Here is a 14,258-nt window from a genome sequence, read left to right on the forward strand (position 1 = left end):
AAACCACTACTTGACATGCCCCTGACTACTTCTAAAATTACATAGTCTGTACTTCATCTTGCTCGCTTTGCTGTAGCCACATGACCTTTCTTACTCCTTGTGGAGCACAGCAGCCATATTCCTGCCTGTGGGCCTTGCACTTGCTGTGGTTTCTGCTCAGGATATGCTTCCTCATCATTATAGGCACATGCCAAGAGAGGCCTTTCTTGGCTGTTCTATCTGAAGTAGTCCTTATTTTCCCACTACCATCATCCTTGTCTGTTTAGCCCACTTTGTTTTTGCACTGAGCTCACTATCTGAAACTTTCTCTTTGTTTTCGAATTTTTGTTTGCTTTATCATCAGTAAAAGAGAAGGGGCTTTGTCCATCAGTCTATCTCCAGTGCCCAGGACAGTGCTTGGCAGCCACTAAACAAATATTTGCTAAATAGAAGATGGCTGGTAGCAGGAGTGTTTTTTATGTCTGTATATAGGAGTTTAGCCTTTTATATATATTGATGTTGTGCTTTTATAACCTAGAGACCCTGAAATATGGCGTTTGGCCTGCTTGAAAGTTTGGGGCAGAAGCTGTATTAAACTTGTTCCATATACATCCTGGAGAGAGATGTTTCTAGAAAGGCCCCGTGTTCGGTTTGATGGTAAGTTGAACTCTTTAGAGCTTAGGAGAAATATTGATCTATCATGCTGATCTATCATGACTGACTACTACACAGTCTTAGTTTTCTGTAAACACCTAAGTACTATGACACATATAAAGGAAACCACAATAAAAATGAAGGTAGAAACCTATGATTATCATTTTTTAAACATTTTATTTATTTTCTTAATTTTTTTAAAAAGTGTTTCTTTTTTATAGGAGTATATATCAGTAAAACGACATATATTCGTCAAGGGGAACAGTCTCTTGATGGTTTCTATAGAGCCTGGCACCAAGTGGAATATTACAGGTACAACTGTAGTAAACTGAGTGAGTGAAAAATTCTCTCTCTCCAAATATTAGTTCATTAATTATTGGACATTTGTTCTCTGAGGCTTTTGCATTTATCCACAAATGGCCCTTAGTATTTTTATCCACTGTTAAAATAGGAACTGTACTCAAAGAACCAATGGGTTATGACAAATTTTTTAATTCCTCCTAGCCTTTGAATCTAAGAATCATTTTACATTTTAGACCTCTTCCTTGTCTTTCGCCTTTGGTGTATCCATTTGCCTTTTCAAATAGTTTGTGCTCTTGTTCAGCCTGTTGTTCATCAGATATTACTGTCAGTGAGAAATAAGTAGGCATGTTAACTACTGTGTATTATGAGATCCCACTTTTATTTGACATTAGCGCGTTAGGAAAAAACATACAGAACTTTAGAGTAATATTTAATCTAATTTTTTATTCAGTGAGTGAAACAAAAGTTCGGCAGTTCCCTCTAAGGAAGATAATAAAATGCCTTTAATTCTTTGTTGCTGGCTTTACAGGTTATCAGTCACAGTTCAATGATGTTTTGCCAGTTCTTTGGCCCATAGTATTTATTTTGGTGTCACAGATATGAATAGGTTTAGGTACCAGAAAATTAGGACATGTTTTATACTTTTTGTGTGTGTGGTGTCTTTTTGGTGTCCTTGGTCTTTTCACACAGGTACATAAGATTTTTCCCTGATGGCCATGTGATGATGTTGACAACCCCCGAGGAGCCTCAGTCCATCGTTCCTCGTTTAAGAACTCGGAATACCAGGTTAGTATCTTTCTGTAGTTTTCTATTCAGTTCGCATTTTATACAGTTACTTGTGGGTTAATGTAATCCAGTGCTTCCTTAATTTACTACTGGATGGTTAAAAAAGCAGTCATCGGGGGGGCACTTGTAAAAAATATCAATTCCTGGGCCTCTCCCTAAGGAGTGTACTTTAGTACACCCTGGGACCTTGGAAACTAGATTTACTCACATCCTAGTTGATTCTTCTCAAGCAAGTTGTGTAAATACTATTATAATTCATTATTTCCTGGATTACTTAAATACATGTAGTAACTGATTATTAGACTTAAATTTAAAGTGTATTTTTTAATTTTTAGAACTGATGCAATTCTACTGGGTCATTATCGTTTGTCACAAGATACAGACAATCAGACCAAAGTATTTGCTGTGATAACTAAGAAAAAAGAAGAAGTGAGTATTCAAGGTGGAATTAGTAGTTTTTTTTTTTTATTTCAATACCCTATTTATTCAAGCATTTATTAGAAAGGATGAAAACATAGTTTCATTGTTTATACTATTATGCAAACCACATGTTGACTTATAGTGCATCTCTAAAGAGACCTGGAGGGTTTTCTAAAATGTGATTATTTTTTCTTGGATCCGCCTGTTTATTTTTCTTCAAATGGTTTCTTTTTCTGGTCCAGGTTTTTCACATCTGAAAATGTAAAACCAAAATATCTTGTAAAATAACTAGTAAAATATCATATCAAAAATATCAAAAAACCATATCTGAAAATAGTTTTTGGCTCTTCCCATTTTGAATCATAAAAGATTATCTTTCTGAATTAGCTCAAATAGATAACTCTTTCATAAGGATAGTCTTATAGAGAATTTCAAATTCTACTGGAAATAAGCTAATGTCAGATAATTTTCTTCTTCCTGGTGCAAAAGAAAAAAAAATGACAAGCAAATATGACTACTGAATTATTACATTCTAGAGGTCTTTAAACATGTACATAAGATTTTTTAATAGATTGATGGCCAAATTTTTTCACAACCTTTCTCCACGTGCATTTTTTTCAATCCTGGTTAAAAACCATAATGTGTACCCAAGAGGTCAATTGTGAGGGAGTTGGAATAACTACTTGTCTCTTGCTTTTATAAATGAGTATAGGTTTTGAAAGAAATTTCCCTTATATTGAGTCTCCCTCTCTTTTCTAACAGCATGTGTCAAGATAGTTAGGGCAGGGTTTCTCTGTGAGTCCTAGTCCTATCACCTTGTAACATGTTGCTGGACTCCCACCTCGCTCTGGTAGTCTTCTGGAATCTGGAGCAGCAGTCTGAGGGGCTGAGATAGTTGCTATGACTGTGACCTTGGGCGTGAATGTCCTGATGTCAGAATTGGGGAGTCATAAGTCCTATTTAGGTTTTATCTAATTAAAGTGTTTAGGAAATCCCAATAGAGTACCCACTTTCTCTTAAGAATATGATACAACAAAACCATATGTAGTGTTGATATTCTTGTGTTTTTAGCAGCAGTATTTGCAGAAGTGTGATTCTAATGAAACTTGTCACATATGTTTCTCCATTGACTACTGCTGTTGTTAAAAATACTCTGCTTTTTCTACAGCCTTCACCAGCTTTTAACTTTCTCACTTTAGAAATTCCTAAGTATTTAAAAGTAGAAATTCCTAAGTGCTTTCAAGTAGAAGGAAATACTTCCTCGAAGGCTTCGAACTGAGAGACAGAAGTTTTAATTCCCATCTCTAAAACTTTCACGTAACTTTGGTAACTTGTTTGACCTGCCTGGGTCTTTATTTCTTTAGCCATTAAATAGCAATAATGCAGTCATAGTTAGTATATCAGGTTATCGTGATGATTAACTGAGATGATGATGGGGAAAAATATATTTTTAAGTGCTTAAACATTTTTAAGATACTTGTACACATTCTCATTTGACATCTTAAGACAACTCTACTTCCTATGTGTAGATACTGTTTTAGTGTCACTCTTGCATAATATACTCATAAATATTTCAGTGAAGTGAGGTTTCATTATAGCTTATTCATCTTTTTTTTTTTTTTTTAACAGAAACCACTTGACTATAAATACAGATATTTTCGTCGTGTCCCTGTACAAGAAGCAGATCAGAGTTTTCATGTGGGGCTACAGTTGTGTTCCAGTGGCCACCAGAGGTTCAACAAACTCATCTGGATACATCATTCTTGTCATATTACTTACAAGTAGGTGAATGCAGTAAAAATAGCAAAGTCACAGAATAAATGCAGATTTCATGTCAGGCTTAGGAAACTTTCACATAAGTTTTTAATTCTTCAGAGTCGAAATTACATTGCAAAGCAAAAGCAGAATATAATACTACTACAAACCAAGAAAATGGCCAAAATGAAAAAAACTGGAAGTGGGCCAGGAAGTGGAACATTCAGAGCTCTCACCAGTGCCCACGGAAATGTGAATGGGTCCCACCACTTTGGCAATGAGAGAGGCATTCCATGAGTAGGATGGTACTCGGTCACTAAGCTGTTCGTGCACTGACTTACTCAAGGCAGTTGTAAAATACCAGATATCTTTTCTTCTCCCATGTTTCAGTCTTACCATTTTTTATTTTATTTCTATTTGGTTTATCCTCAGAGATTATATACTGATTTTAATAAAACCGTATTTAGGAAGAATAACTCTGCTAAAAAGATCTGTATTCCAAAGCCAATCTATTAGGTGGTTCCTATATAAATCCCTTTTTTTCTATGAGTTAGGATTTTTTTTTTTTACATTTTACATACTCATGCTTAATATTTTTAAATATTCTTCAAGAACATTTTCAATTACTACAAGTGTACTCCATCATTCTCCTTATTTTATTTATGTATTTACTTTCAACATTTTATTTTGTAAAATTTTAAACATACAGAAAAGTTGAAAGAATTTTATAGTGAAGACCCATATACTGCCACTGTTAACATTTAACTATACTTGCTTTTATATCTTCTCTGTCCCTCTATCCATTGCTCTATCCATCCATCAGTCCATCTTTTTTCTCTTTAAAAAATTTTTTGAGTATGGTTGGTATACAATTTTATATTAGTTTCAGGTATATAGTATAGTGATTCAACATTTATATACTTAATGTGATCACCATAATAAGTCTGATAGCCATCTGTCACTGTGCACACTTATCACAATATTATTGACTATATATTCCATTTTACCATTTTCACACCCTCCTCCAACTCTGGCAACCCTGTTTGCTCTCAGTTTCCATGGGTCTGTATTGTTTTGTTTTCTAGATTTCACATATGAGTGAAAACATAACAGTATTCACCTTTCTCTGTCCGACTGATTTCACTTAGCATAATGCTCTCTAGGTCCATCCATGTTGTTGCAAATAGCAGGATTTCATTTTTTTTTTTTTTTTTGCGGTTAAGTAATGTTTCTTCATATATGTACGTATACCACATCTTCTTTATCCATTCATCTATCTACAGATACCTAGGTATTCGATGAATCTCCATACTGTTTTCCACAGAGGCTGTACCAATTTGCAGTCCCACCAGCAGTGCACACGGGTTCCTTTTTCTCAACATCCTCACCAACACATTATTTGTTGACTTTTTGATAATAGCCATTCTAACTGGTATCTCAGTGTGGTTTTGACTTGCATTTCCCTGATAATTAGCAATATTGAGTATCTTCATATGTTTGTTGGCCATCTGTGTATCTTCTTCAGAGAAATGTCTCTACATGTTCTCTGTTCATTTTTAGACATCAACCTCTTATTGGATATATTATTTGCAAATATCATCTCTCATTCAGTAGGTTGTCCTATCGTTTTGTTGGTTTCCTTCGCTCTGCAGAAGCTTTTTAGTTTGATGAAGTCTCATTTGTTTATTTTTGCGTTTGTTTCCCTTGCTTTGGGTAGTATGGTCATTTTAACGATTCTTCTAATCCATGAGCATGGTATATTTTTCCATTAATTTGTGTCCTCTTCATTTTCGTTCTTCAGTGTCTTATAGTTTTCAAAGTACAAATCTTTCACCTCCTTGTTTAATTGTATTCGTAGGTATTATAATCTTTTTTGATGTCATTGTAAATGGAATTGTTTCCAAGTTTTCCTGATCATTCGTTGTTAGTGTATGGAAATGCAACAGATTTCTGTATATTTGGTATCCTACTACCTTACTTGAATTCATTTATTCTATTAGTATTTTGGTGGATTCTTTGGAGTATTCTATACATAGTATCATATCATCTGCAAATAGTGACAGTTTTACTTCCTTTCCAATTTGAATGCTTTTTATTTCTTTTTTTTTTTTTTTGTCTGATTTCTGTGGCTAGTGCTTCCAATACTGTATTAAATAATGGTAGTGAAAGTAGACATTCTTGTTCTTGGTCCTGGAGAAAAAGCTTTTAGCTTTTCACCATTAAGTATGATGTTAGCTATGGGATTGCCATATATAGCCTTTATTATGTTGAGGTGAGTTCCTTCTATACCCACATTGTTGGGAGTTTTTTTTTTATCATAAATGGATTTGAATTTCGTTAAATGCTTTTTCTGCTTCTATTGAGATGATCATATGGTTTTTATTCTTTATTTTAATGTGATGTATCACATTGAGTTACTTTTGCATCCCAGGTATTAATCACACTTGATCATGGTGTGTATAATTCTTTTAACATACTGTTGAATTTGGTTTGCTAGTATTTTGTTGAGAATTTTTGCATCTGTGTTCATTAAGGATATTGACCTGTAATCTTTTTTTTTTTTTTTTTAAGTGTCTTTCTGCTTTTGGTATCAGGGTAATGCCAGCCTCATAGAATGAGTTTGGGCGCATTCGTTCCCTTTCAGTCTTTCAGTGTAGTTTGAGGATTCATATTAATTCTTCTTTGAATGTTTGGTAGAATTTACCAGTGAAGCCATCTGGTCCTGGTCTTATATGTTAGGAGTTTTTTTTTGACTGTTTCAATTTCATTGCTGTTCAGATTCTGATTCTTAGAAGGTTGTATGTTTCTGGAAATTTATCCATTTTTTCTAGATTATTTAATTTGTTGGCATATAATTATTCATAGTTTACTTTTTTTTTATTTCTTTGGTCTTGTTTATAATCTCTCCTCTTTAATTTATGATTTTATTTGGCCTTTTTTTTGATAATTCCTGCTAGAGGATTGTCAGTTTTATTTACCCTTTCAAAGAACCAAGTCTTCATTTTGTTGATCTTTTTTTTAGTTCATTTTGTTTATTTTCATTCTGATTTTTATTTTTCCCAACCTTCTACTTTGGGTTTTGTTCTTATTCTAGTTCCTTTAGGTGTAAAGTTAGATTATATATTTGAGGCCTATATAGGTGTGAACTTTTATAATGGCATTCCATAAGTTTTGAAAAGTTGTGTTTCATCTATCCGAAGATATTTTTTGATTTTCTGTTTGATTTTCTTTCATCCATTTATCATTTATAGCATGTTGTTTAGTCTCCATGTATTTGTTTTTTCCAGTTTTCTCCTATAGTTGATTAGCAATTTATTTTCTGGTCAATCTTCTTGAATTTATTGAGGCTTGTTTTTCAGCCTAATATATGGTCTATCTTGGAAAATGTTCCATGAGAACTTGAGAAAAATGTGTAATTTGCAGTTTTTGTATGAACTGTTCAAAAATATCTATTAAGTTGATATGGGCTAATATGGCATTTAAGGCCATTATTTCTTTATTAATTTTCTCTCTGAGTAATCTATTCATTGAGATAAATGGAATATTATAGCCTCCAACTATTATTGTAATAATGTTTATTTCTGCCTTTATGTCCATTAATATTTGCCTTATTTATTTGGGTGCTGTTATGTTGGGTGTATAGATATTTACAATTGTTAAAAATATATAACAATATATATATTTTTTAAAGTATTTTGTTTGATACGAGTATTGCTATCCCAGCTCTGTTTCTCTTTGCATGGAGTAACTTTTTCTATTTTTTCTTTTTTGGTATGTGTGTCTTTTAATCTAAAGTGAATCTCTTGTTGGCAGTGTATGAATGGATCTTGTTTATACACTGCGCTTAATAATGTGCTTATTGCCATTTTCCGAATTGTTCTAGAGTTGTTTTTATACTGTTCTTTTTTTGTTATTATTTCTTAATATATACTGGTTTTCTTTCATGTTTTGTTTGCATTCCTTTCTCTTTATTTTTTGTATATTTTTTAGAGACTGGGTTTGTGGTTACCATGAGGTTCTTGTCTATCAATGTGCCTCTGTAGCTTTTAAGTTGATAGGCATTTAAGTTCAAACACATGCTAAAAATACTTCATTTTATCTCTCCGTTCTACCCTTTGCTTTTGATGATATGTTTTATATATTTTTGTGCATGCCCTGACTATTTATTGTAGTTACAATTAATTTTGCTACTTTTATCTTTTAACCTTAATATTAGCTTTTAAGTGATTGATTCACTGTGTTTATTACATATTTGCCTTTACCAGTGAGATTTTTTCTCTCCTGGTGAGGGCAGGGATGCCCAGTGCCTATGTGGAGTGTCCTGTTTCTTTGTTGCCCAAGCTGGGTCCGTGCATGGCTGCTCTGTGCGTGTGCCTTGCAACACCCTGCTAGCTCTGCACTTTCTCTGGGTGGAGCAGCCCTGTGTGTGGGCACCACAGCGATTCTCCAGAGTCACACTGTCTTCAGGCGGAGGAGTCCTGTGTGCGCACACAGCGCAGTGGGTGGCTGCAGCATCACCCTGCTGTACCCGCTGGATCAGTTTCCAGGGGGAGGGGCCTCCTGTTCCTGCTGGATCTAGTTTCAGGCAGCATGGCTGGCAACATGGTACAGGGACCTGGCGGATCAGCCAGAGAACTGGATAGAGCTCGCACCCTTATCCAGGTGCAAGGGAAATGTAAATAATGGCTCACCATTTCCTCCAGCCTGGATAGTTCCCTTCAGCTCTCAGAGAGCGCTCTGGTTCCCCAGCCTTCTCTATGCATTCTCTCTCTGTTGTTTGTTGTACAGGAGCTGTTGAGTTAGCTCTCAGGAGGAATTGCTGTAAAATGTGTATATTTGATATGTTTTGGGGAGAGGGCCAGTTCAGCGTCCTCCTACACCACTACCTTGGACCCTTCATGAGTTAGGATTTACCTGTAAAATAATTATTGATCAGACGTGTGTGAGAAAGGAGCTGTACAAAAATAAAATTAGAAATGGAATTAGGAAAGTGAAAAATATCAATTTATATGGATATTAAAGTTAGCTGTTGTTGGGTTTGAAAGGATATTGGTGTGAGTTGAAGGCTCTCTGTTCATATTGAATCCAAAATTTTGAGAGATTTTGAGGTCACCTTCCATTAACTTACTTCACAACCTTGACCACATTGTTAAAAAAACTTTCTGGATTACATTTCTATCTTACAAGTAACTTTTCCCACTCATTTGGAAAGCCCTGACAACTGAGAACGAGCATTTTTCTTTTTTTCTCACTGTTACCTACCAGTCTTGCTATCTCTTTTTTGCTTCTCTCAGTAATCTGTGGAATTTTTCTTTTTGAAGAAACCAAACCCAGGAGTAGAACCAAGTAAATGAAAAGCGTCTTGTTTTAGGAGAAAAGGATATTACAGTTGGCATCATTTGTAACTGCTAATGATCTTATAAAAGCACTTAAATTTTCTGCATTTGTTTATTTCTCCTTTTTGGGGAAAAAATATAAAAGACCGTAATAGTATAACTTCTCTTCTCTCTGCTTCTCTTCCCTCCCATCTATAATTATGCTTTGATCATGCAAATGTTAAATCATTAAATTCTATCCTAGGATAATTCTTAATTATATTTTAACAAGAGCCTTAAAATGTCTAGGCTTTCTCTTAGGAGTCTGTCCAAAGGACATAATCAAAAATACCACAGAATTTTTAATTGCCAAATATTCAAAACAACCTAAATCTCCAACAAAAGGGAAAGTATTAGTTAAATTGTGGCACAAGCAAACAGTGAAATATCATGCAGCCACTAAAAATGACTCTGAACAGTATTTAATGATGTCAGGAAATGCAAATGTCATAATGTTAAATGAAAAAAAGGATAACTAAAAGTATATCTTAATAAGAAAATTCAGTAGAGGTCGAAGTTCTCGGAAGAAACATTAGAAGAAAGTACTTCATATTGCTGTATCTGAGTGATAGAATTATGAATGTTGTTTCTTTGAACTTTTCTAAATTTTTCAAATTTTCTACAATATGCTTATATTAGAATTTACTGAGATGAATTAAAAGTTAAAAAGCCAAAGTATAAAATAATAAACTTAACATTGTTAAGACTGTAGTATGCAAGGATTTTAAATGAGTTGAAATTTCCTCGTAACTAGTAATTCTGTGCTTTCTTTCCAGGTCAACCGGTGAGACTGCAGTCACTGCTTTTGAGATTGACAAGATGTACACCCCTTTGTTCTTCTCCAGGGCGAGGAGCTACACTGCCTTCTCGGAGAGGCCTCTGTAGGGCTTCACGTCCAGTCCTGTCAGTGTTGCATGAATAAAAGCATATAGTGCAAAAGAGCACCTAAGTTATAAATGTACATATATATATATAAATTTCTGGAATTGGAACTTATTTTACATTGTTGGAGTTCTTTTAAGAAGAGTATAAATTGATTATTTTTTTTTATTTAAAGGGGTAGTTGATTCTTGGGGTGTTTTGTTTTGAAATTAAGAAGTTGAAATTTTAAGTTGTTTAAGCACATTTATGTTGTGAAAAACCTTAATTTAAGCTTTAAATCATGTCCTTTTTCAAGCAGATTTTTGAGCAGATTTCTGTCACATAAGTCTTCTCTCTGATCATCCCAATATATAAATGTGTCAGGGGCGAGCTTTACTGGATAAACATTTCTGCATGACATAGAGTCTTTGCACTAAAGGCTCAAAATGTGAAAACCTGTTCTGGATTTGTTTGAAACTCACCAATAAAGATGATAAATAAATGTTTCTTTCAAGGAAATATATTTGGATGGCCTTTTTAAACATCAAATAAAAAACAGTCCTAGGATAGCCAGCGAAGACTTAAGAATCATTTTCTCATTTCTCATTGATCTTTATACACAGCCACAGACTCTGGATATCCATACTCTGACCTCATCCAAGCACCTTACAGATCGGTGACATTAAGTGAGAAAGAATGAATCTCTTAGGACTGGAACGCTTCAGCAAGTTCAACCAGTCATCTTTGTTCCTAAAAGAACAGTAGAGGATCACATAAACCCAGGCCTAACTTTTTCCAGAATTAAAGTTGGAAGAGAGCCTGCCACTGAGTAAACTATATGGTACCTCCCTAGTAACAATACTAGTCATAGTTAATCTCAGAGTTTGTGTCTGGCACACCTCTACCAGATTCAGATTTGTTTTTCATGATTTGAGTAAAGTTAAGAGTTGACTAGTCATGTATTTCAGAAATCAGCATTTGCAGCCACAGTTGCTTTCAAGCTCGTATTGACATTAAAAGACACTTCATAATTTCCTGTAATTCACTATGGGGCAGGTCTCTTAAAAGGATAATATATGTTACATTAAAGATGGAAACCAAACCTCTAATATATGTACAAAAAGAAGAATTCTACTTATGTTGTCTGCAGCAATATGAGATGTGATGTATTCCTCAAGTTAGGGAGAAAGAAGCAACATGCCTAAGAAAAGGCACTTCTTCATAATGCGACTATTAGTTTTGCTATACAAATTAATAGAACATTTAATTAGGACATAGTCAAAGATACCTCAAAAAGTATATTCCTAAGAAAAGTGAAATTTTAAGATTCTCTGTCTATTGGCCACCTGTCCCTGGATTAGATGACCTGTTGTAGGTAGCCAGTGGGCACCAAGTTCAAAGTTTCCTTTCTGACCACTGTAGCAACTTTCAGTTATTTAGCTTGGAGCTAAAATTAATTTTACATTTCTGTTTACTTGATTTTTTTTTAATACAAAAGCAATCTATATTTACTGTGAGAATATTAGAATATGTAGAGAATCAAAAAAATAAAATAATCCTAACACTCAAAAGAGCAAATCAACTCAACTGACCTTCCAACTGCAGATAAAGCACCACACTGAAATGGCAAGACCCAGCAGGAAGGGTGGCCAGTCAGTCCCCAGAACTCGAATTGCCAGGCTTCCACCCATCAGGCAGGAAAGTGGATGCTTCCTCCCCTCAAAGACCTGCAGATACTGACACTGAGGTGCCTCAACAAAATAGGCAGGTTCCATCCCTCACCTCTCAGTCAACAAGCCTGCCCGGCTCAACACAAACACACAGGTTCTAGTCAACATTGAGTCGCTCATCCTTGGATAGCAATGAGCAAGCAAGGAACACCAGACACGTGAAGAGAAAGTAACATGAAAGAGTCAAAATAGAGAAAACAGGAAACATAAGTGAAGGTAGTAGAAGAAAATTTTAAAAAACAAATTTTTATCTTCAGAGAAATGAAAGAAGAAATACAACCATGAAACAAGAACAAGAGACTATATAAAGAAACCATTGGAAGACATCTTTTGGATGTTACAAGTACGATAGCTAAATTTTTTTTTTTTTAATTTCTGACACTGTCAAAACTGGAAGTTACCTAAGAAGTCATTTATTGACCAACCATCCTAGTGTGAAGGTGAGCAAATAGAGATCTAGAAAGGTGAAGTGGCTTGCTTAAGGAAGGGGGTAAAACTAGGACCCTGATAAATGAAAGGAGAGAACTCATTCATACAAAGGGCCTGGCAGTAGGAAGCACTGAGTAAGTTTTAGTCTTAATGTTCATTAAGAGTTTATTATTCATAAAGCTTTTAAAAAATTTTTTAAAGAGCTTATATGTGTTAAGTGTGGAGTAATAGGTTCTAGTTTATAGTGGTATTGTATTTATGCTCACAAGTCATAGGTAATATCCCATTTATAAATAAGAAAATTGACATGAAGAGTTTAAACTTGCTCAAATTACCCCCACTTGCCGAGTGGTGGAGCAAAGCCAACTCCAGAACCCTCTCTCGTAGCCAGAGCCAGAAATTCAGTTCTAAAGGAATCTCAGCTGAATATGTTATAATTCCTACTGAAGTTGAACCAATGGCTTCGACCAGAACTGCCTGGTTCAAATAAAATTTGAACTACATAATTTCAGGATTTCTAGAGCCACATTAACAAAATATAAAAACAAAATTAGTTATAGTAATATACTTTAATACAATGGATCCAGTATCATTTCAACATGTAATCAGTATAAAAAATGTTAAGGGATTGTTAACACTTTTAGAATTCTAAATCTTTGAAATCTGGAGTGTAATTTACGCTTACAGCACATCTCACTTTAGCTGTATCTCAAGTGCTCGATAGCTACACATGGCGAGTGGCTACTGTAGTGGAAAGGCACATCACAAGACAGCGAGAGCAAATGGATGATTTGTGCTAAGCTCAACAGTCGTAGTCTCTCAAGTTGTGCAATCGGCCACAGGGATGGGTAAGCCAAGCATGAAGCTAATGAATTTTCAGTTAATCTTAGGCTCAGCAGCTCTGTAACACATTCCCTGACTCCACCAGAAAGTGTCCCTTGTTCGTGCTTCCAAAATACCCCACCTCACCTCTGTCTTAACAGTTATCCCATTCTATTCTAAAATGTTTACATGTCAAAGTCCCTCCATCTGGGTTCTTTGAGGACAGGGACCATCTCTTTTGAATTTCTGATTCTAAAGCACCTCAGTGTTACAAACACTAAATAATCCCTAGGGAGCACTGGACACATTCCACTGACGGGCAATACTAATTTAAAGAAATGAATGAAAGCATGCTTTGGCCACTAGGTGACACTCTTGTTCCACTCTATTATTTTTGCTTGTATTCTTCCTAGTCAGCGCTTGGGGTCGCTGGTTCTCACATTCACAAGAAAACAGGAGCACCCAAATCCCTCTGATTGCCCTTCAAAGCTGCAAATAATAAAATCTAAGAATTAAGGTGTGTATTCCAAATGAAATGCCATCTTGATGACAGAGCTCTGACTCCTGCCATGCCGAGCTCTTCAATAACTAGCCAAGGAATCCCAGTTTTCCTGGCCTGTTTTAATCTGTTTTTTTTTTATCTTGGCTTTTAAGGGAAATTTAATATCCTGTTTTGAAACAAATAGGAAAGGGATCCTGGGATGAATCATCTGAGGGTGGGGAGGAGGTTAAGGAACATGGAAAGGGACAGAAGAGAGGCCAGACTTTTCCCGTTTGACAAGCAAATGGCGTGACTTGTGACAACTTTATACTTGGGAGTCTGCAAGCCTGCTTCCCACAGTTTTCTGCCCTGTGCAGAGGTTTGGTACATCACTATCAAATATACTCAAAACTTCCATATTTAAACTTTTTTCTTGTATAGACATTTGGTGGTAGACTTCAGATTTCCCAAAGCACGCAAAACTGTTCTAAGAAGGCTTAGTGACGGGAGATACTGAGTGAGTGTTTGTGTGTGTGTGTGTGAGTGCGCGCACGCGCGTGCAGCAGGTTGAAGGGGAATAATGTGGAAATCTCATCATATGCACAGGATTCTTTCTGATAAAATGCATTTCGGTGAAGACTAACTTTTCCTCAAACCGGAGTA

General features: G+C 35.3%; 1 protein-coding gene across 1 annotated transcript in view; it reads left to right on the plus strand.

Annotated features, from left to right (window-relative positions):
- Positions 1 to 10,656, plus strand: part of FBXO9 (F-box protein 9) — a 28,240-nt gene extending 17,584 nt beyond the window's left edge. Inside the window, exons 8-13 of the mRNA XM_016153870.2 lie at positions 518 to 636; positions 855 to 945; positions 1,627 to 1,722; positions 2,058 to 2,151; positions 3,772 to 3,923; positions 10,049 to 10,656. Coding sequence (XP_016009356.1) covers positions 518 to 636; positions 855 to 945; positions 1,627 to 1,722; positions 2,058 to 2,151; positions 3,772 to 3,923; positions 10,049 to 10,157 — 661 coding nt within the window. The 3' untranslated portion in view covers positions 10,158 to 10,656. The remainder of the gene's footprint in view (positions 1 to 517; positions 637 to 854; positions 946 to 1,626; positions 1,723 to 2,057; positions 2,152 to 3,771; positions 3,924 to 10,048) is intronic.
- Positions 10,657 to 14,258: the final 3,602 nt, after the last annotated feature.

Source organism: Rousettus aegyptiacus, unplaced genomic scaffold (assembly GCF_014176215.1).
Source record: "Rousettus aegyptiacus isolate mRouAeg1 unplaced genomic scaffold, mRouAeg1.p scaffold_m13_p_1, whole genome shotgun sequence".
Taxonomy (NCBI): Eukaryota; Metazoa; Chordata; class Mammalia; order Chiroptera; family Pteropodidae; genus Rousettus; species Rousettus aegyptiacus.